Source organism: Myxocyprinus asiaticus, chromosome 42 (assembly GCF_019703515.2).
Source record: "Myxocyprinus asiaticus isolate MX2 ecotype Aquarium Trade chromosome 42, UBuf_Myxa_2, whole genome shotgun sequence".
NCBI lineage: Eukaryota > Metazoa > Chordata > Actinopteri > Cypriniformes > Catostomidae > Myxocyprinus > Myxocyprinus asiaticus.
Genome location: NC_059385.1, coordinates 1661951 through 1684925, shown reverse-complemented (window position 1 = coordinate 1684925; position 22975 = coordinate 1661951). Strand labels below are relative to the sequence as shown.

Here is a 22975-nt window from a genome sequence, read left to right as displayed (position 1 = left end):
CAGCCAACTTTGTCTTTTTGAATTTTGAATCTTGAGGTTTTCAACATGGCAATCCTGACAGAAGATCCCTTCCTGTCATCAATCTGTCGTCTCGTACATGAGCTGTGTTTTATCATGTGATGACTTTCCCAACCTCAGACAGATGGACAGACGCTTTCGTTTGACATTTGTTTGCACTGGCTTCGCTGTGTTTCTTCCCCCTTGTTTATACACTTTTAGTGTCGTTGTGCTGGAATCCAATGCTGGACACTATTGAGGCTCTCTGTGTGTTTATGCTCGTCTCTGGAGACATTTGACCTCTGGGGTCATGGCTAAGTTAAGCAGGAAGAGCCTCTTGGACGTGTTCGGTACCGGGCTTCTATGTCTGCTTGCTGTTGCTTGTGTTTAAACAGGTTGGCGTGCTGTAAGCTCACCTCATTATTTCTCACCCTCTCCTCTCGCTATTTCTGAGATAACAGCACAGATATGAGGAGCTAAGTGAGATGGACAGTTCTGTTGAAAGTAATCGAGAGTTCTGAGCAACTTTGAACTTCCTGATTGCTTCAGTGAATAAAGGCAATGGTTTTTGAAGCTTTCGTCAAGGCTCTTCGGGTTCTTAGTGTTGCACAGCCAGACTTCTGACTATCAGTTTAAAGTCTGGTCCAGAACCCCTCCCACTTAGACAAGAATTCTGACTGATGAAAGTGACCAATTTTTTTCTCACGTTCCATTTAAAGGCAGGGTTATGCGAAATAGTGGATGCAATAATAATAAACCAGTATGGAAAAGAAATATAACAAAAATAACTCAAGTGGGAATTCACTAAGAATGAATTGCGCCCGGAAAAAGCGGCATTCTTTTTTTGCACGTACTGTCTGCACTGGTTTAGCGCACAATTCACTAAAGGAATTATGCAGATCAGGCAACGGTGAAAACGCAGTTTGCACAATTCTGATCTTGCGGCACCTGAATCGTCTCTTAAACATGTCGAAAGTGCGCTTGTCTACTCCTCGCATCTAGATATATGCCATGTTATGACGCACGTCTTCATTTAACCATTGTAGTATTTGATGAATTTCTGCTGATATGATCAAAATAAAATGTACGCAAACATCGCTTTTAGATCAAATTCATTTTACGCCCTTTCATTGATGGTAATAGCGTGATGTAAATTGCGCCGGGCATGTTTTGTGAATGATGCGCAATCTATAATAAGCCTAATTAACACACAAAGGAGCTGTGCTTGTGCGTAAAGGAATGACAGTTACTTAATTAAAAAAAGTGGGGGCCTGGGTAGCTCAGCGAATATTGACGCTGACTACCACACAAGGAGTCGCGAGTTCGAAATCAGGGTGTGCTGAGTGACTCCAGCCAGGTCTCCTAAGCAACCAAATTGGCCCGGTTGCTAGGGAGGGTAGAGTCACATGGGGTAACCTCCTCGTAGTCGCGATTAGTGGTTCTCGCTCTCAATGGGGCGTGTGGTAAGTTGTGCGTGGATCGTGGAGAGTAGCATGAGCCTCCACATGCTGTGAGTCTCCGCGGTGTCATGCACAACGAGTCACATGATAAGATGCATGGATTGACGGTCTCAGAAGCGGAGGCAACTGAGACTTGTCCTCCACCACCCAGATTTTATTTTAATACTACAATGATTAATAGATAAATATAGGAAGCTATATTTGTGCAGAGTTACACACTAACAGGTTTTCTCTCTGAGAAATTTTGTCTCTTTAAGTCTTTACATTTCATCCTTTAATGCACCGCTGATACAGTCATCAAAGCGCCGTTTGTTCACTGTCAGATGTCAAAATACTCTGTTGTGATCAATGTTCCTGTTATTATGCATAATCCTAAAGTTTATTTGAGAGGTGTTGTGTAGAATACTTGTCTGAAGTCATTCTTCAGATTCTGACACTGCTTCAATAAATAGTTTAGCTGTAAAAAGGCTTATCAAACTGTTAAATGCCAAAAACTACGTCACGCCCCCGCGACTATTTATAATCTAACAGCCAGGGTATTCATGCACAGTGGTGGGTAATTTTGCACATTTACCCGCCACTGTCGACAAGAAATGCAGCTAGACACAAAGATGCGTGCTTGAGGAAACACACCTGATTATATTTTGAAGAACAGATGAAAGAATAAGAATAGTGTTGTCTATGAGAACGCAGCATAGGATCTCAGGATGCATATGCAAATAACATACAACGACACCGCTACTACAGGTGAATTGTCATGTGTGTCATAATTCAGTACAGCCCCAGAAATGGCTCTTGAACAAGTTTACTCCTTAGCCTCCATTTGTGTATGTTGCAAAATTATTATTATGATAATAGTAATAGCCTATGGTAATAATGTTTGTACTCCATTTGCAGGTGTTCATGATTATACATACAAATGGTTTGATAAACTGGAATATGAAAAGTAAAATTTTATGCTTTCACTGCAAGTAGCATGTCGGTAATGCTGGAATTGCCCTGCTACTGAGCGCCACAAACAAAACTCTGTTTTTCAGTGGTTCAATGCCACTGACCTGGCAAGCTTCAACTCCGTGACGAGTACCCCCCCCCCCCCCCCCCCAAACATGCTTATTGGATCAGACGTTGAGTGAACAGTTCTTTGTAATTGAGACTAAAACACAGTTGAACAACTGCATTAAGAGCTTGTCAGTTCTTTCAAAACAAGGACTTGATCACATTCAAACCTCTCGTGTACCCCATGCGCCTTTGCTTTACCTCCAAACTCCATCCATCAGCTTGTCTACACCTTTATTCTGATGTCTTCTGACCTACATAGAGCAAGAGTGACCCTGCAGTCCTGCAAACATTGACTTTACTCTGTGTTGTTTTGCATCAGACGCAGTCGCGAGAATCTGTTTGTTATCTGGGAATCGCATTACAGCGCTCTTCTCTTTATTTGCCAGCGCTGAAGTTGTGCATGTGGCTCTGTGCCATGTTATTATTTCTCTCTGTCCCTCTCAACAGCTGTAATGTGTTCTGCACATGTAGGGAAGAGAATGGGAATTTCATGGGTCCTTCAGATACGCCTGTCAGGCTGATCTACTGTTCTCCTGCGTTTCTCTGTTTTTATGACGGTTTGGGTGATGTGGAATACCGGCTATCCTCATTGGCTGACCCATCCAATGTGGGTTTGTTATGGACACCAACGGTTCTCGTGGGGATAAGTGTGTCTGTATGGTGTTTTGGTTCTTCATCACTGGGTCGTACAGATGCTGAATATATCTGATTACGCTGTGAAATCACTCATATTTTCTGACCCTAAAATGTGATTGGATGAGGCACATTTGAAGCTGTTATATGCCATTCTATATATATATATATATATATATATATATATATATATATATATATATATATATATATATATATATGTATGTCATAGCTGTAATAGTTTGACATTACAGTAATACAAACAGCTAGCTAGATAGTCAGATACTGTAGACTGTCAGAGAGAGAGAGAGCAATTTAAAATAGATCTGTCACTATCTTAAGTCTATATATCTACAGTATCGCCTACAGTTAAGGCCCAGGTATACTTCGTTTTTACGCGTTCCGGATTGGCTCGCGCCTGGTTGACCACGTTGCCTTTGTGAGTGTACTCTTTGACTGCGAGCGAATACGAAAACGTTTGATGCATTCCCACTAAAACTACTTTGTCGTACTCTTTTAGTTCAGTCAATATCAGGCGTATACGTCAGCGACGCGCACATGCTGATGACGCCATTTGCGTCGCACATACTGTACGCAGAGCGATCCGCAACGCGGACACCCATAGTAAACTTTGGCACTTACTCTAATGAACTGTTACTTGATGGAAGAGTGTTTGTCGTGATTAATTCTAATAACTTTATTAATTAAACAATGGTGTTTCATATTACTGTTGTTGCTGTTTATAATAAAACAATAAGCAATAATCCATGATAGGTCATGAGGAACAGTGATTTTACAACGGGTTTTACAGTTGGGTGATTCTCACGAAACCAGTCAAGAAAATGTCCTTGAGTATGAATGAAATTATATTTTGCATTGAGATAATTCTTTATGGGCACTTAAGCACAATTACGGCTAAACTCTCATTACGGCAATGCGTCCAGATGTTTCACTTCCAAAATTCTCATTGTTTTCATTGATGATTCTCAATACCTTGTTTTTTTCGGTATTACTATGATTTTCTAAATTAAAACCAGTAAAAATGGAAGGCAGTGTCAAGGGTGTCCTACTATGGTTTTTAAATACTTCACAATTTAAATAATCTTTTTTTTAAATTTTTTTTTTTTATGAGAATTGTTGTGAAAAGTGTGTAACTGTTAAATAATGAAACATCTTATTGGCCCTAAAAATATGTTATTTATTTTGATTTTGGAGACAAATTGGCCTGTTGTTGTTTATTGCTCGCCAAAGTATACATCGGTTTTCCGTGTGTGAGCTGTAACGGCATGTAATTATCTGAATCAAAGTACTTTAGTCACTATTGTGCCTGTTGACATTGTCTTATTTTTCTCTCAATCTCAGGACCGTTCGGACGTGGGACTTGAACTCTGAAAAAAAGCACAAGTCCGTGTTTAAGCCGCGATCACTGCAGGGTAAGAAAGTGACGCCCACCTGCTGTACGTACAGTCGAGACGGCAAACTCATTGCCGCGGGCTGCCAGGACGGAACCATCCAGATCTGGGACAGGAACTTAAGCGTAAGTACTGTTTCACATCCTGTAATGCAGGCCAACATTTCACAGCACTCTGACGGATGGAGGGATTTCCATCGGAAGCTGTCTGGAGTTGAAGTTTATCTTTATGTCTCATCTTAAACCAGTCTAAGACATGATCCGCCCACTGTGGCAGGAAGTGCCCAAATCTGAGAGGGGCAATAAAACGCTGCTGTCCAATGTCATGTCAGACCTCTCATAGAGACGCAGGGGGTCACTGGATGTTTGACCATCCAGGATGAGCAGGGGTCAGAGGTCATCAGAGCCGTGATACTGAACAGATCTTCAGTTTTGTAGAGTTAAAGTGGGATGGTGGTGTTAACAACATCTCTGAGCTGTAAATAAGCAGCGTGGGTGTCCGGCTGTCTCGTGTCAGTCTGACATGGATGGATCGGGCAGACATTTAGGGTTCATTCACATGGGACGCTGGTCTGAGAACAGATTTGTTGCTGTTTGTCTGGTCAGGGCATCTATGTGGCGTGTGTGGTCTGTCGGATTGTGTCGCTGACTTTGGCTTGAGAAACTCCAGATACTTTCAAACTGTAGTTTGCCAAGCTAGTCAGAATTTGTAGTTAAACTTAATAAAAAATATAGAATTATATAATTTTTGCATGAAATAAGAGCTGTATTTCTAGCACAAAAACAATAGATATGTTTCCACACTGAAAACCCTATCAAGTTGACTTTACTCATTTGATTGAGGAATCTGCTATCACTCAATTGCATTGAGTAATGACCAAAACTTGTGTAATTGAGTTCACTTAGCTTGGTGTTTATATAGAATTAACTTAATGTAGATGCAAGTAGACTTAACTCAGATTTGCTATTTAAATGTTGTTGTTTTTACTTAATTTTAATTGAATGGACTCAAATTTGGACCATACAATAACACCGCTTAAATAAAGAAGAATATAACCGAGTTTTGGTCAGTTATTAAATATATGTATGCACAAAGAGAATTGAGGTTCCAACTTGACCACAGAGATAACCCTAATGACATCACATGAAAAAAAAATATTTATTTAAAAAAAAAATAAATAAATACTACAAAATAGATAAAACCTCTGAATTCTTATAACAACTAATGTAAATGCCCCCATTAAATTAAATTCAAGTGCACGGCATTGTGGGTATCTCCCATAGCCTCAATTTTGTAATCAATAGTTTGAGTTATTAACACCTAAAATTTTAAGTCTATGGATTTTTTTTTTTTTCTCCCCAATTTGGAATGCCCAGTACCCAATGCGCTCTAAGTCCTTGTGGTGGCGGAGTGACTCGCCTCAATCCGGGTGGCGGAGGACGAATCTCAGTTGCCTCCGCGTCTGAGACCGTCAATCTGCGCATCTTATCACGTGACTTGTTGAGCATGTTACCGTGGAGACGTAGCGCATGTGGAGGCTTCACACTATTCTCCACGGCATCCACGCACAACTCACCACGCACCCCACCGAGAGCGAGAACCACATTATAGCAACCACAAGGAGGTTACCCCATGTGACTCTACCCTCCCTAGCAACCGGGCCAATTTGGTTGCTTAGGAGACCTGGCTGGAGTCACTCAGCATGCACTGGTAGTCAGCGTCTTTACTCGTTGAGCTACACAGGCCCCCTTTTAAGGCTATGGATTTTAAAGAAAAATAAGTTGAAGGAACTTAGATGTTTGCGTTATGAGCCCAAAACTTCACATTTCAAATTATGTTTAATTAAGACAACTTAATTTTTCCAGTAATGACAACATTAAGGTTTACAGTGCATGCAAATTTTCCATCAGAATTTAATTGATGCATAAAATCGGAAAATCGCAAAAACAATTCGCAAATAAAGCAGCGTTCCCATCCCATGTGTTTAAGAGAACAAAATCGTCTGACTCCTGCCAGGTCTCCTAAGCAACCAAATTGGTTGCTAGGGAGGGTAGAGTCACATGGGGTAACCTCCATGTGGTCACTATATTGTGGTTCGAGAATAGCGTGAAGCCTCCACATGCGTGATAAGATGCGCGGATTGACGGTCTCAGACGCGGAGGCAACTGAGATTCTGCCACCCGGATTGAGACGAGTCACTACACCACCACAAGGACTTGGAGTGCATTGGGAATTGGGCATTCCAAATTGGGGAGAAAACCCCCCCCCCCAAAAAAGAGAACAAAATCGTCACTTGGAGAAATTGGCACAAAATCTAAATGAAAATGGAAGTCTCTGTGGCTTTTGTATTAAATGTAAAGAAGTGTTCTTAGTGGAAAAAAAAAGAGTTTTTGTACGAATTTTGGAGATATAATTTTGATATCCCAAAATTAGATGGAAACCCAGCTAAAAAGGATCTCAAACACACCAATAAAACAAACATACAAGTTTTTGCATCTTTCTGCGCAGTTTTCCCCCATTGTTTTTCTATGGAAACATGCTCTAGTCGTACATCTTTGACCGTTGAGCCGCATCTCGCTGATTGTTCTTTCAGCGTCCTGTACATGAGCCCGGCATTTTTAAAGATGCCGTGTTGAGTTAAAAGAACTTCAACTTTTAAAAACGCGTCTTCTTTGAGCTGCGTCTAACTTTTTTTTAAACTCAAGAACTCGTTTGGTCTGAGCGGCCCCTAGTTTATGGAACTGAATTGAAAACATAGTTATTAACAGCCTTATTTAACGACATATTTCACTACAAATATAGAAGATGTGCGAAAACTATTCAGTGATGACTAATGAATTGGTGAATCATTTTGAATTCATTAAAATGAACCAGACATCCCAACTGTACTTGAAAGAGAGTCACTCTTGGAGAGTTTGTTTGATTAATTTCTCAGCTCGCTCGGCTTGACATAAAACCTTGAGAGTTTAATTCTCGCACTGGAACAGATTGTAGTATGATGCTTGTATTTCCCCTCATGTTTACTTATGGATGGTGAAGTATGGGGAGCTTTTCTGTAGCCAGGAGGACATTATGTAACACAACTCTTCATATGATTGAGAGAGTTTAATGTGTGGTAACTGTCCAAGAGGCCTAATTATTACCATTCTGTTCCATCATTAAGTAATTTAATCAATATGAAATGAATCAAAGTGAGCATTCCTTCTGCTTGAGACAAACTCAGCTGTGTTTTGCCGGCTCTGAAGCGCTCTTGCTCACATTTATAGTGTGTGTGTGTGTGTGTGTGTGTGTGTTCAGGACAGGCTTCTGTGCTGTTGTTTCAGTCGGGAGAGTGTACATGAGCTGCATGTGACTGATAAGTGTGTCTGGGAGTTTTGTTAACTCAGTAAACAGAACTGAAACTGATCGTAACACAGTCACATCTCTGTCCATCGCTGCATGAAAGCAGGTGGGAGAATCACACTGGAAATAAAAGTCAAGCTGAGTGGATTTCATTGTGTGATACAGTTTCTAAAAGCATTTTAGCATATGGTAGTAGATCGTCCAGGTGTTTAATGCACACAGAAAATTAGTCAAGAACATTCCCAGGTCATATTTCACCCCGAAAATCAAAAGAAAGAAATAAGAAATTATATTATGTAGAAGGGAATTGAAGCCTGTTTTTAAGAACATTTCGATTTTTTGCATTTAGCATTATTTTGATTAAAATGCTAAAAATGAGAAATATTGGGGTCTGGGTAGCTCAGCGAGTATTGACGCTATCACCCCTGGAGTTGCGAGTTTGAATCCAGGGTGTGCTGAGTGACTCCAGCCAGGTCTCCTAAGCAACCAAATTGGCTCGGTTGCTAGGGAGGGTAGAGTCACATGGGGTAACCTCCTCGTGGTCATGATTAGTGGTTCTCGCTCTCAATGGGGCGTGTGGTAAGTTGTGCGTGGATCACGGAGAGTAGCATGAGCCTCCACATGCTGTGAGTCTCTGCGGTGTCATGCACAACGAGCCACGTGATAAGATGCGCGGATTGACAGTCTCAGAACTGAGACTTGTCCTCCGCCACCCGGATTGAGGTGAGTAACCGCGCCACCACGAGGACCTACTAAGTAGTTGGAATTGGGCATTCCAAATTGAGGAGAAAAGGGGATTTAAAAAAAACCCCAAAACACATCAAGTTCTTATTAATGTAATCTTTATGTCCGTGTTGGTTTTATAACATTTTTAAAAACATTTCAAATAAATTATTTAATGACATAAATGTCAAAGAGTGTAACCATCAAATAAAAGGTATTACAATTATTTTCTTGCACCTTAAATATATGCGAGTATGCATAACTTAATCATTCATTAAAAAAAATACACGTTTAAAGGTAAAAATGTTTTTAACAAATATCATGAATTACTGAATTATGGATATTAAAAAGTTTTCTTATGGTCTTGCCATTTGACCTGATCAAAATTGCCTTTTTATAAAAATGAAAATTAAAGTGCCTTTTCATAAAAATGTCAAATTATCGGATATTTTTTAAAAACTTCACACATAGTCATGTGGGTCTAAAGGTGACACCATGTGACTTTTGATTTGGTGGACAAACGTTTTTCAAGTATTAATAATACTAAAGCAACACTGCTTATTTTTGTAAGAAATAATAATAAAAGATTATTCCAAAGTACTTATGCCAACATTTGTTTTTGTTTTCAAGAATTTCAGCTTTTAATCAGACTTGAATTTACAATTTTTATTTATTAATTTTTTACTGCCTCTGGATGGTTACACCACTTTTTTTTTAACCCTCAGAAAAAATATCAAAATGACATTGAACTCAGAAATTTAAAACATGTTCATCATGGTACCATGTATGTGTCATTGAACCACGTACATCCTCAAGTTAAACACCTGGGTAGGGTTGCACCAGCTGTGCGTAAGGTCTCACTTAAGTTGAGACATAAAGTTCACACTAAGGGCTTAGTAACTACTAGTTAGTTTGTTACTAAGTCAGTGCTTAATTTGGTTGCACCACCTGTTCTTAAGGCAAGACTTAACTAGTAGTAGTAAGCTCTCCGTAAAATAATGCATAGTCCCATAATATGACGTTTACCTGTATTGAGTCAATAAGCAGCCTTAAATTTGTACACAGAAGCCGTGAACTTCAATTTGATCTTGTTACGGTTGATGTTCAAACCTTGTTTGCTCACGTAACTGTCAGCTGTAATAAATTATATCCCCATTAAAGTACAATACATAATAAAACAAGATTTAATTAATGATATAGGCTGTTTAGCTTATGTAAATAACAATATTCAATAACTGTATCTAAAATGAATAAGGGACAATAAATAAATACTAATACAACAGACAGGAAAAATAGACATTTATTAATTTTAATACCTTATATATTTCATATATGTTGAAAGTTGACACTGGGCGGTGTACACAGGAAAGTGCACCGTTAGATCGGTTTCATGCTGAAGAAGTACATTTTTTACTTAATTTTTCTCCCGTAAATATAAATGAGTGAAAATGCCAACATCGTCATATATGTTGAAAGGACTGAAGCCTGTCAACCAAAAAATGAGCTCATTTATGTCATTAAATGAGTCTGCTTTTTTATTCCATCAGTTACTCCTGGTCGGAGGCTTCCGTAAATATTTAGTTTATACGTAGGGTTACTTCCTACCTAAGTTTAATGGTGCAACGCTCAAATATTTAGGAGTGCTTAAATTGTGACTAATGGGGCTTTTCCACTGCACGGTACGGCTCGACTCGACTCTGCTCGCTTTTTGGGGGTTTTCCACTGCGGATAGTACCACCTCGGTCGAGGTTCCAAGCAAGCCGAGCCGATTCTAAATGTGACGTCAAAAACCTGCAGATCACTGATTGGTCAGAAAGAATCGTCACTACCAGCATCACTGGATTTGCGACACGGGACATCAACCTAGCTAGTTTTAAAGTTAGCAACAGCGATAGCAGTATAATTTGTTCACGCGACTTTCGAATTGTAAAAAGAAATGGCTGTGTGCAAAACCACGCCGTGGCCAATAAACGAGGTGCAGATGTTCCACTTGTTAGTAGCCGAGGAGAGGATCCAACGAGAGCTGGATGGGGCGACGCGAAGAGGCGGCGCAACTATGACGATCAGCCTATAATCCCACCCACATTGAGGCTGCACTAAACTGCAGCGGAAAAGCAAGCTCAGAGAAGAAAAGCGAGCAGAGTCGATTCGAGTCGAACCGTAACGTGCAGTGGAAAATTGCCATTAGTGCCCATTTATGCCACAATCTAGGCTAAGTTGTAACGTACGTATACCTGGTGCAACCGGCCCCTGGATAGTTCGATTGATGTTTTTGGAATACTCTCCGCAAACTTCATTCTCAAGGACCGTGGAAAGTTTATAGCAACGATTCTCAACGGAGGGTCATGACGCAAAACTAGACAGCAGGGAAAAACTGTGCTAAATATATATAATGTCATGCAACTAAGCGTAAAGTTATGCATAGTTAGTATAGCAAAATAAATAGACTTGAAAACATGTTTCATATCTTTTGTTGTTGACGTCAAAGGCCGTGCGTCCTATCGAACTCAATCAAGCATAAAAGCATCGAAATTCAAGAAATGTTAAAAACAGCATTGCCAAATTTTCAGTTCATCCTATTAATAATTTTGGCATATTGTTAGCTCTGTGCAGCTCTTGGTATTGTTATTTTTAACGCTTCATTTTTTACATTTTTGTTACTTTTGTATGATAAGCAGTTTTGTTACTGTGTTGGTACCAAAACTGATGTCAAATGTAAAATCTGGATGCTGAAGCAAAACGTGTTTCATTTTCTTCCTGTTGATGTTATTGCACGCAATTATTGAAAGCACTTTGCCTTTAAATTTGCCTGTGGTGGACTTCCTGGAATAGCTTTTCCATCTAAACAAAACTCAAGAAAAACAAAATGAGGACATGTTCAGTTGGCCTGTCATAAGCCATTATTATCATCTCGTTTGAGGGTCTGAAGGGGCGTGTGGGTTTAATTGGTAGCAGGAATGTGAAGTTAACGCAGAGCATATGGCCCGTGCATTAAACCTCACATAAAACTCCCATCAACCCCTCTGCTGGCAGGCTTCACTGAGTATGAATGTGTGCGAGAGTCAGTCTTGGTGTGCAACCATTCACAACAGAACAAGACCGCTTCCTAAACCACTTTATTGCATTACCGTCCCAGTCCTGGTAGCTTAATATCCTTATACGGTGCTGTGATATCTTCTGTTTTTGTGAATTTTTCATTCTAAATTGTTTTAGATCTTTAAACGAGATATAACATAAAACAAAAGCAACCTGACTAAACACAAAATGCAGTTTTCACATATATATATTTTATTGAAGCAAAAAAGTTATCCAACACCTACATCACCCATGTGAAAAACTAACCGCCCCCTTAAACTTAATAGCTGGTTGTGCCACTTCTAGCAACAACAACTGCAACCAAGCGCTTCCGATAACTGGAGATCAGTCTTTCACAACGCTGTGGGGGAATTTTGGCCCACTCTTCTTTGCAGAACTGCTTTAGTTCAGCCACATTGGAGGGTTTTCGAGCATGAACTGCCCATTTAAGGTCCTGCCACAGCATCTCAATCGGGTTCAAGTCAGGACTTTAACTAGGCAACTCCAAAACTTTAATTTTACTTCTTTTGAGCCATTCAGAGGTGGACTTACTCCTATGCTTTGGGTTATTGTCTTGCTGTATAATCCAGTTGCGCTTGAGCTTCAACTCACGGACTGATGACCGGACGTTCTCCTTTAGGATTTTCTGGAAGAGAGCAGAATTCATGTTTCCCTCAATTATTGCAAGTCGCCCTGAAGCAGCAAAGCATCCCCACACCATCACACTACCACCACCATGCTTGACCGTAGGTATGATGTTCTTTTTGTGGAATTGTTTGATTTACTTAAGATGTAACGGGACCCCTGTCTTCCAAACAGTTCCACTTTTGACTCATCAGTCCACAGAACATTCTCCCAAAAGGTTTGAGGATCATCAAAGTGTGTTTTGGCAAAATTCAGGCGAGCCTTAATGTTCTTCTGGGTTAGTGGTGTTTTTAGCCTAGCCACTCTTGATGAGCCACTCTTCCATGGATGGCATTTTTGGCCAGTGTCTTTCTGATAGTGGAGTCATGAACAGTGACCTTTATTGATGTGAGAGAGGCCTGCAGTTCCTTGGATGTTGTCCTTGGCTTTTTTGTGACTTCCTGTTTGAGTCGTCGCTGTGACCTTGGAGGAATTTTGGAAGGTCAGTCACTTCTGGGAAGGTTCACTACTGTGCCAAGTTTTCTCCATTTGGAGATAATGGCTCTCACTGTGGTTCTTTGGAGTCCCAGAGCCTTTGAAATGGCTTTGTAACCCTTCCCATACTGATGTATTTCAATCATCTTTTTCCTCATCATTTCTGGAATTTCTTTCAATCTTGGCATAGTGTGCTACTGGTTGAGACCTTTTAACCAACTTCATGCTGCTGAAAAAGTCCTATTTAGGTGTTGATTTGATTGAACAGGGCTGGCAGTAATCAGGTCTGGGTGTGTCTAGTCCAGCTGAACCCCATTATGAATGCAGTTTCATAGATTTGGGGATTTAGTAACTATGGGGGCACATACTTTTTCACACAGGCCCAGTTGGTATTGGATAACTTTTTGCTTCAATAAATAACATTATCATTTAAAAACTGTATTTTGTGTTTACTCAGATTGCCTTTGTTTTATGTTAGATTTTGTTTGAACTTTTACCAAAATATTTTATGAATATAAAAATGTCATGAATGTTACTCCATTTCACCTGAACAAAATGAGCCCTTTCATAAAAATGTTAAAATATCTGATTGTCACACACCGTCATTAGGGTCTAAAGGGCTCGTCTTTGATTTACTTTTTTATTTTGTCACATGACAAAATAATGTTGATTACACCAACTGACTTTGATTTGGTGGTCATTTTGTTTAGATTAATAATTTTTTTAAATATATTGTTACATTGCTTATTTTTTTAAATAAATAATAATAAAATATTATTCCAAACTACTTCTGCCATACTTTAAGTCACAAAGTCTTTTGACAAAATATAGATTTTTAATAATATACTTTTTGATCTTTCATTAAAAAAATCACAAAAATCTAACCTTTAATTGAAGTGAAACAATTGAAAGAGGGGAAATATCGAATTTTTAAATAAATATATTCTGCCAAAACGCATCGGCCATAATTATTGGCACCCTTGTATTCAATACTTTTTGCAACCTCCATTTGCCAAGATAACATCTCTGAGTCTTCTCCTATAATGCTTAATGAGGTTGGAGAACACCTGGCAAGTGATCTGAGACCATTCCTCCATACAGAATCTCTCCAGATCCTTCAAATTCAGAGGTCCACAGTGGTGTCCACAGGTTTTCTATGGGGTTCAGGGGACTGGGATGGCCATGGCAGAACCTTGCTTTTGTAGTCAGTGAACCATTTTTGTGTTGATTTTGATGTGTGTTTTGGATCATTGTCTTGCTGGAAGATCCAACCACAGCCCATTTTAAGCTTTCTGGCAGAGGCAGTCAGGTTTAGATTTTTTATCTGTTGGTATATGATAGAGTCCATGATACCATGTATCCAAACAAGATGTCCAGGGCCTCTGGCATAAAAACAGCCCCACAACATTAAAGATCCACCACCATATTTAACCATGGGCATGAGGTACTTTTCCATACGGCTACCTCTCTGTGTGCGCCAAACCCATCTCTGGTGTTTACTGCCAAAAAGCTATTTTTTGTTTTATCTGACCATAAACCCCGGTCCCATTTGAAGTTCCAGTAGTGTCTGGCAAACTGAAGATGCTTGAGTTTGTTGATGGATGAGAGCAGAGGCTTTTTTTCTTCTTCTTGAAACCCTCCCAAACAACTTGTGGTGATGTAGGTGATGTCTGATATTTTTTTTTTTTTAGACTTTCTGACCCCAAGACCCAACTAATTTCTGCAATTCTCCAGCTGTGATCCTTGGAGATTCTTTGGCCACTTGAACCACCCTCACCGTGCGTGGAGACAATATAGACACACATCCTCTTCCAGGCCGATTTGTAACATCTCCAGTTGAGTGGCACATCTTAATTATTGCCGTGATGGTGGAAATGGGTATTTTCAATGCTTTGGCTATTTTCTCATAGTCACTTCCCATTTTGTGAAGCTCAACAACCTTTTGCCGCACATCATAACTTTATTCTTTGGTCTTACACACTGTGATGGATGACTAAGAGAATTTGGCCTGTGTGTTACCTCATATTTATACCCATGTGGAACAGGAAGTCATGAATGAACAATTTCATGTTCCTTGTCACTCAGGCGTGCTACATTTTAAAAAATATGAATGAGAATATACTTCAGATATATTTTATTCATAAGAATTTCTAGGGGTGCCAATAATTGTGGCCAACGTGTTTTGGAGAATTAAAATAATTTTTAATAATTCCCCTCTTTCAATTGTTTTACTTCAATTAAAGGTCAGATTTTTGTGATTTATTTTTTTTTTTTTTTTTCCACAGCCTTCTTTGCTCATATTTACCAAGGGTGCCAATATTTTTGGCCACCACTGTATGTGTGTGTGTGTGTGTGAATACAACATGTGAAACCTCTTAAAACAACAGCATAATGTGTATACTGAGGTATCAGTTTTTAGAAGTCCCTGTGTTGTGAATTCTTCATGTTTTAATTTTCTGTTTTTTTGGAGACTGTTTGTTTTTACGTCAATTCAAATTCAGGTTCGCCTGATTATTCACTTCATTATCTGTGCAGAAATAAGTTATGCAATAGTATGTTTATATTGTGGATATAGTTCATTAGTCTCATATACAGTATGTAGGATGCATTTGATAAAGCTAATTAACCCGCTGTGCTCAGCTCTTTATAATTGAATTATTTGAATCAATTATTTCTAAATTTCTCTTCTTTTCAAAACAATATATATGCACTGTTTACATCTTGCAGTATTATGTTATATATTCATCATCATCCATATGTGTTATTTATAATTGTTTAATTATCTTTATAATACATATTTTTCATCTTGTCTTCATTATTGTTAACCAGAAACCTCTTTCATCAGTAATTTCATGGTTGAGCGACGATAGAGTTTGACTTTGGTCGAGATCTTAACCTGTAGAGTATTAATATAACAGGGGATGCTTGAAGCTATGTCTACAATCTGTAAGTTGTTTTATTTCACATAGCAGAGTACATACACATGTGCCTTGCATTCTTTGACAGAACCATATTTAGCATTTTATGGAAACAGCATGGATATGAAACTTGCCAAGAACTCTCAAAACCATCTTCCTTTTGGCCTAACGGTCCAAAGTTAACAAATTACGTCACATGACACAGCGTGTGAACAGATGACTTCACGCCAGAGAACGATCGCAAATTCATTATTCATTGAGGAAAGCACCAGTCTCTGCAGCAGATAGATGCGTGAAAAACCTGCAATTTATTACTGCTTGTTCTGTCAGACAAAATATTTACCCAGCGTTCCCCAGCAGCTTACAATAACAGGCCGTTCCGCGAGGGTCCATCGCAGGATCCGTGACCTATTGCAGGGACACGAGCAAAAGCTTCTGCCAACTCTGTGGCCTTTGAGGACGAGGAGAAAATATCTCTCACACAGCTTTTCATAAACTTTGAGGTCGTCAAATAGCCTGTTGTAAAAACCATTACAAACAGCCGGTGCTGGATGTGTATGGAAAGTTGGAAGCGAATCTGTTGAATATAGCCATAAAAATCTAGCATAAAGAAAAACCCTACTAGATTTCTGTCAGGACGGGGTGATATGGTGGTATATACCATGTGACAGTAGAATATGCTGTTTATGCTGCAGCAGATATATTTGCAGGGCCGTCAGTGGGCAGAACTACTCTACGTTTGTTTACACGTGAGCGTGACAAAGAAGCTACATAGCAGGACGTGTCTCAAACAATATTTATTTCACTCTTTGTTAGATGAGCACGTGTATTCATTTGTATAGTGTCTGCATCTGAGACGAGGCTGAAACAGTGGAATCTATACATAAAAGACATTTGAAAAGTACCAAAAATAAATGATGAAGGCCTGGTGAAAAGTTTTCATTTAAGTTTTAATAAGACCTTTAAATAACACAGAGAAAGAAGTTTAAATCTGTTCGTTTTAATAAGATTCAACCCCTGTTGACACTATTTGCAAAATTCCATTTGTGGCGATAGTGGCGTGGAAATTACACACTTCGGCATGTTGTTAGGCACAACAAAAAGTCATTTACAGTTGCTAAGCAACTGTGTTTAATTCACTGGATTTTCCCAAAAATAGGTGTTACAGCACGATTGTTTCATTTGGTCATTTTCAACAACAAATAACTATATTGTGATATAAGCATTTACTGTACATGATACTCATACAGTGATGTAAAATTTGGGTCACACCGCTCACGTCTGTTCTCTGTGTTAATCAAAAGCCCAAACTTGGTTAGATCACTTTGGCTTTACTCATAAACAGAGATTGTGACCAGACATGATGAATCTGCATCCAGATGTTGATCTTTTCTGTGGTCTGCAGTGGAGATATTGTGGTGGACAGATGTGCTCCTGGGTCCTGCTGATGGATCTCATTGATCCTCGGGTGGAAATCTAGATGATTCTGTGCAGGGCTTGAACATTGATTGCCAGGTCATGAACTTGCTTCAGTTTGACTCGTGTCTCGCGATCTTCAAAAGCGCACAGGTGATGTGTTATCTTCTGCCTGACGTTCACCCACATTACATCATCATATTTCAGAGTACCGTAATTTATCTTTTCAAACTATATCAGCTTCAACTCTTGTCATGTTTTTGTAGGTTTTCATGAAGAGATGTCAGGTCACTGGATAAAGGTGTCAGCCTCAGTATAGACGTTTTACATGGGTACTATGTTGGGAAAAAAACAGCTAAAACTGGTTTGCTGGTCTTCCACCCTGGTGTGGCTGGTCATTAGGCTGGATTTACAGGGGTTTTGGGATTTTGTATTTTTTTTATTTTCTCCGCAATTTGGAATGCCCAATTCCCAATGCGCTCTAAGTCCTTGTGGTGGCGTAGTGACTCAATCCGGGTGGCAAGGATGAATCTCAATTGCCTCCGTGTCTGAGACCATCAATCCGCGCATCTTATCACGTGGCTTGCTGAGCGTGTTACCGCGGAGACATATCACATGTGGAGGCTTCACGCTATTCTCCGCAGCATCCACGCACAGCTCACCACACGCCCCACTGAGAGCGAGAACCACATTATAGTGACCACAAGGAAGTTACCCCATGTGACTCAACCCTCCCTAGCAACCGGGCCAGTTTGGTTGCTTAGGAGACCTGACTGGAGTCACTTAGCATGCTCTGGATTCGAACTCGTGACTCCAGGGGTGGTAGTCAGCGCCAGTACTCGCTGAGCTACCCAGGCCCCCGGGTTTTGGGATTTTTATATATATACAGTATATAGTTAAGCTCAATCGACAGCATTTGTGTCATAATGTTGATTACAATAAAAAAATTATTTTGACTCGTTCCTCCTGATGGGGTCAATCTGTAAACATTAAAATGCTCACTGTTTCAAAAGTATAGACACAGTGTGTGTGTAAACATGATTTTACTGTGATAAAATCACTTACTAACATTTTCTTTGTAAAGTTATGTCCAGTTTTACAACTTTGGTGCAAGACGACAAAACGCCTAAAACCCTGAAGTAAGTGAGTACTTCAAGCATTAAAGCTGTGGTTAAAATCATAAGAACACACAGCTGTTCAAAAGGTGTATTATAAGGCAAAATGCATGCATTAAAATGCATTGAGAATACATTTATATACAGGCATGCTTCATGTGTCTATGAAAGTAAATCTCAGGGCATTTTGAGATATTCAGGTCCTTGTTTCTCTCTCGTGCTTTTTTTTTTTACGTCTTCCTATATCTCACACACACACCCTGAAATTCTACACATGTCATTGTTCAGGAAACTTCTTTTCCAAGAAGCACACCTGTGCTTCAGTGTCCTGAAGCACTTTGAAATGATTGACCTCTTTGTGAGTCATTAATATTTTTGGTCTGTTTCCTGCAAAATGAGAGTGATAAAGAATAATTTTGTCAACTTATATGAGTGCACAAGCATTTGACTGGTTTCAAAGCTAACAGACATGCACTAAAAATCCAGTTACGTTTTTATGGGATCATTTTCCGAGAGTTTGCTCGGAAACATTCATGCATTTAATAGCATAAATGCAGAGCACGAGCACGTCTCGTTCTTAACACTTCATTGAAAGTCATTACTCGAATGCAGTGGATGATCCTATTCACATAATCAGACAAATAATCACAGAAAAATGATTAAACCGAAGACTGATGTAAGCTTCTCTGACATGAAGCAAATATCCATCTTTTGTGAGTTAATTGTTTTCTGCCAGCTGGGGCGAGAGCTTTAGGAGCCGCGATTGTTTTCAGCGGCACATCTGTGTGAGTTTGTTCACCTCAGTCGCTGTCGTAAAACAAATGGAGCATCTGGAGTTCGAGATCAGCCAGCAAACCTTTACTTTGCTGTTGCGTGATTGTAACATCTCACGTTTAGTTTTTTGTGAATATCTCTGTTATGCAATATATATATTTATATATTTCCCATTAATGCAAGGTAATGTTGTCTAACAGATATATAGTAAATGTGCCCCGTCAGCATACGTTGCCTCTCCAACTTCATATTTTGAGAAAGATTCATAAAAAAAACATAATCTGGTGAATATATTTACATTTATTTGGTGAATACTTGCATGTAGAGCATTATAACGGAGCCAGGTCTCAGTCACTGTCACTGTTTATTGAATGTTTATTTATATTTATATATGTTTATTTATACCTTTTATTGATTGTTTTGAGTTCATATTAATTGTTAATTTTTTTTATTTTTTTTTAATTTTCTCCCCAATTTGGAATGCCCAATTCCCAATGCGCTCTAAGTCCTCGTGGTGGTGTAGTGACTCGCCTCAATCCGGGTGTTGGAGGACGAATCTCAGTTGCCTCCACGTCTGAGACCGTCAATCCACGCATCTTATCACGTGACTTGTTGAGCGTGTTACCGCGTAGAGGTACACGTAGAGGCGTGTGGAGGCTTCACGCTATTCTCCGTAACATCTACACACTCCACCGAGAGCGAGAACCACATTATAGCGACCACGGGGAGGTTACACCATGTGACTCTACCCTCCCTAGCAACCAGGCCAATTTGGTTGCTTAGGAGACGTGGCTGGAGTCACTCAGCACACCCTGGATTCGAACTCACGACTCCAGGGGTGATAGTCAGCGTCTTTACAACGTGGAACTTTTAACTATAAATAAGCCCGCATTAGAGGCTGGTGACTCTAATTTTTAAATGATAGAGACTTGGTTGTGTTACAGTGCTCTATACTGTATGTACAGTGGCAAAAAAAGTATGTAAGCCTTTTGGAATTAGCTGGTTTTCTGCTTTAATTGGTCATAAAATGTGATCTCATCTTCATCAAATTCACAAATATAGACAAGCACAAATGTGCATAAGCTAACAACACATAAATAATTATAATATTTCATGTCTTTACTGAGCACATCCCATTAAACATTCACAGTGCTGTTAAAAAAGTAAGTGAACCCTTGGATTGAATAACTGGTCGATCCTCCTTTGGCAGCAATAACCTCAACCAAGAGTTTCCGGTAGCTGCGGATTAGACCTGCACAACATTCAGAAGGAATTTTGGCCATTCTTCCTTACATGTCTGGTGTGAATGGCTCTCTTGACGTCATCCTACAGCATCTCTATTGGGTTAAGGTGTGGTCTGCATCAGCAGATGCATCTTTTGAATAGCAAACTGAAAATGTTTCAGTGCTTTTTACAAGTCAAAGTAGCTGTAACCCACACCTCCAATCTCGTTTCATTAATTGGATGCCAGGTTTGCCAACTCCTGAATCTAATTAGCTTTTGTTGACGTCATTAGCCCAGGGGTTCACATACTTTTTCCAACATACACTGTGAACGTTTGAATTATGTATTCAATATGTGCAAGAGCAATACAAAAATGTGTGTGTTATTAGTTTAAACATTTTGTGTTTGTTCATTACTGTAACTTAGATGAAAATCAAACCATATTTTAAGACATATTTATACATAAATGCAGATAATTCCAAAGGGTTCACATACTTTTTCTTGCCACTGTAAGTATTTACCAAATGAAGCTTTTTATAGCCTATACATTCACCAGATGAGGTGTATTGATGAGAAATAAAAAAATTAAAACTATCGGCATATATCTTTGCCGATAACCGATAATTCCAAAAAGCAACTATTGGCACCGATTAATCGGTAAAACCGATATATCAGTCTACCTCTAGGAAAGACTAAGACCATTTTTTAACATTCATGAAATCGATTTTTAAAGTGATTGGATATCGGCTTTATCCACCAACAAGTTGTCGTATCGGCAAAATCAAATATCGGTAGACAAATTGCATGCACATTTAAGATTACATCTATTCAGACGTCAACTAAGATGGCAGGTGCATTTGAACATTTACTCTCACATTTTGTCTCTAGTTTTTTTACTTTCTGAGATTTCGTCAGAACACTCCCTCTGCTGGTTTTCAAAAGGCAGACTTTGCGTGAAATCTCTTGTTTTACTCCTGATATTGGTGGAAGATGGATGTTCCTCAAAGCTCGCGCTGGTAATCAGGCTCGCGGCATGCTGGAAACCCGACCTGTTCCCTCAATGGTGGGAGAACGGTATTCCGAGGGGGCTGAAAATGTCTTGTGAACTATAATCACATTTTTGCCAGTTCCTTCTCCTTTTCCTTTTTTTTTTTGGCAAATGTTACATCATGTCTGTATCTGTGTGGAGATGTACTCCAAGAGTCTGCTTAACAGACACACGACTGTTTTGTGCTCGACGGCCAAACCCTGAAACCAAAGGTGTCGTGACAGATGTTTCATGCTGGTGAATTTAGCCGTGAACTCTGATCTACTGTATATCAGTTCACTTTCACCAGCTTTTCTTCAAGCATTCTGCATGTTGCTTTACATGTTAGTGCTTGGTGACAAGATTTAGCTTTTGTGACCTATATCAAGCGTTTTCAAACTTCTTAATGCCAAGGACCCCAAATATGACAGTCCTCTTGCGAGGGACCCCATTCGTTAAATATAAAGCCAGCTATATATTTTCACATATAAAGACCCATTTATTCTCTGTGAAACAAAGATATTTTAAAGACAGAACGTTGTTTTCAGAATAAAATAATTGGCTTTCTTTTAACAATAGAAGTTGCTCCAAAGCAGCTTTACACAGAATATTGCCTTACAATACCAAGCAAGCACTCGTTATGAATTAATTAGACTGATGTGGCCGCTGCGAGCGTTTAGTAATCACCAGGGATACGCTTCGCTGGTCTCACGAGCAGGTGGAGAAACTCTGATAAAGAATGAAGCCGGCCAGTTATGCGAGAGTAAATTGGTTTGGCGAAGAGTTGCGAAGTGCCGGCACGATGGGGACGGCACGAGGGAGCGCAAGGTGTGTGGAACCGTGTTATCTCGCCGTTTCAGGTTAATGACTTCCTTTTGTCCCCCTGTGAGAGTACCACCGCTTCCACTTTTCTTCAGTATGCAGCGGTTTTACCAAGTGACTCTTTACACGAGTGACTTTCAATCACTCTTCATTTATTTTAATGTAGTTAGGGAGACTGGGGCTCAGGCTTTTTTACTGCAGTGAATATTTCACAGGGTTGGTTTGTTTTTGAAAGTCAATTTCTGTATAGATACAAACCTTAAAGACTTGATTACAAAAAAGCTGATGAACTTTTCCACTATTTTTGGCCAGGAAAATAGATAGGGGCTAAAGGCCCCCCTTAAGGATATATTTTTTGTCACAAAGTGTATCAATATTGAAAAAATCTATTTGTTTTTATTGAATTTTGATGGAGCAACATAATATGTGTGATATCATGTAAACATAGAGACAATCGTTATAGGGCAAAATTTGTCAAGCAAATACTTAGACTTTGGCTATAGACTTTGTACAGCAAACAAAATGTGTCCGTGGACATTGGCGGTTTTCACCTGTCAATCATTTTGCTTGTTCTCATAGCGTTGTATTTGAAGCGGATCATTGAGGCTATGATTCACCATGTTTGTCAGTTTAGGGTGCTATTGTGCTACTGTTGAATTTGACAGCCACAGGGACAAACAATGCTGCTCTTTTGCTCTGTTTTGGTCTCAAAATTATCTTTGGAGGGCGGGATTTTGGAATGAGGGGGTGTGGCTAATTCAACGGCTCTGTCACATGAAAGCTTCAGAACGCTAAAATCATTTACAGCACCTTTAATTTCAGTCACATTCAGCATTTCAGAACATCTCAAGCATTGTAT

General features: G+C 39.4%; 1 protein-coding gene across 1 annotated transcript in view; it reads left to right on the top strand.

Annotated features, from left to right (window-relative positions):
- Positions 1-22975, top strand: part of LOC127433073 (WD repeat-containing protein 70-like) — an 85326-nt gene that overhangs the window by 29817 nt on the left and 32534 nt on the right. The window contains exon 10 of the mRNA XM_051684719.1: positions 4512-4686. Coding sequence (XP_051540679.1) covers positions 4512-4686 — 175 coding nt within the window. The remainder of the gene's footprint in view (positions 1-4511; positions 4687-22975) is intronic.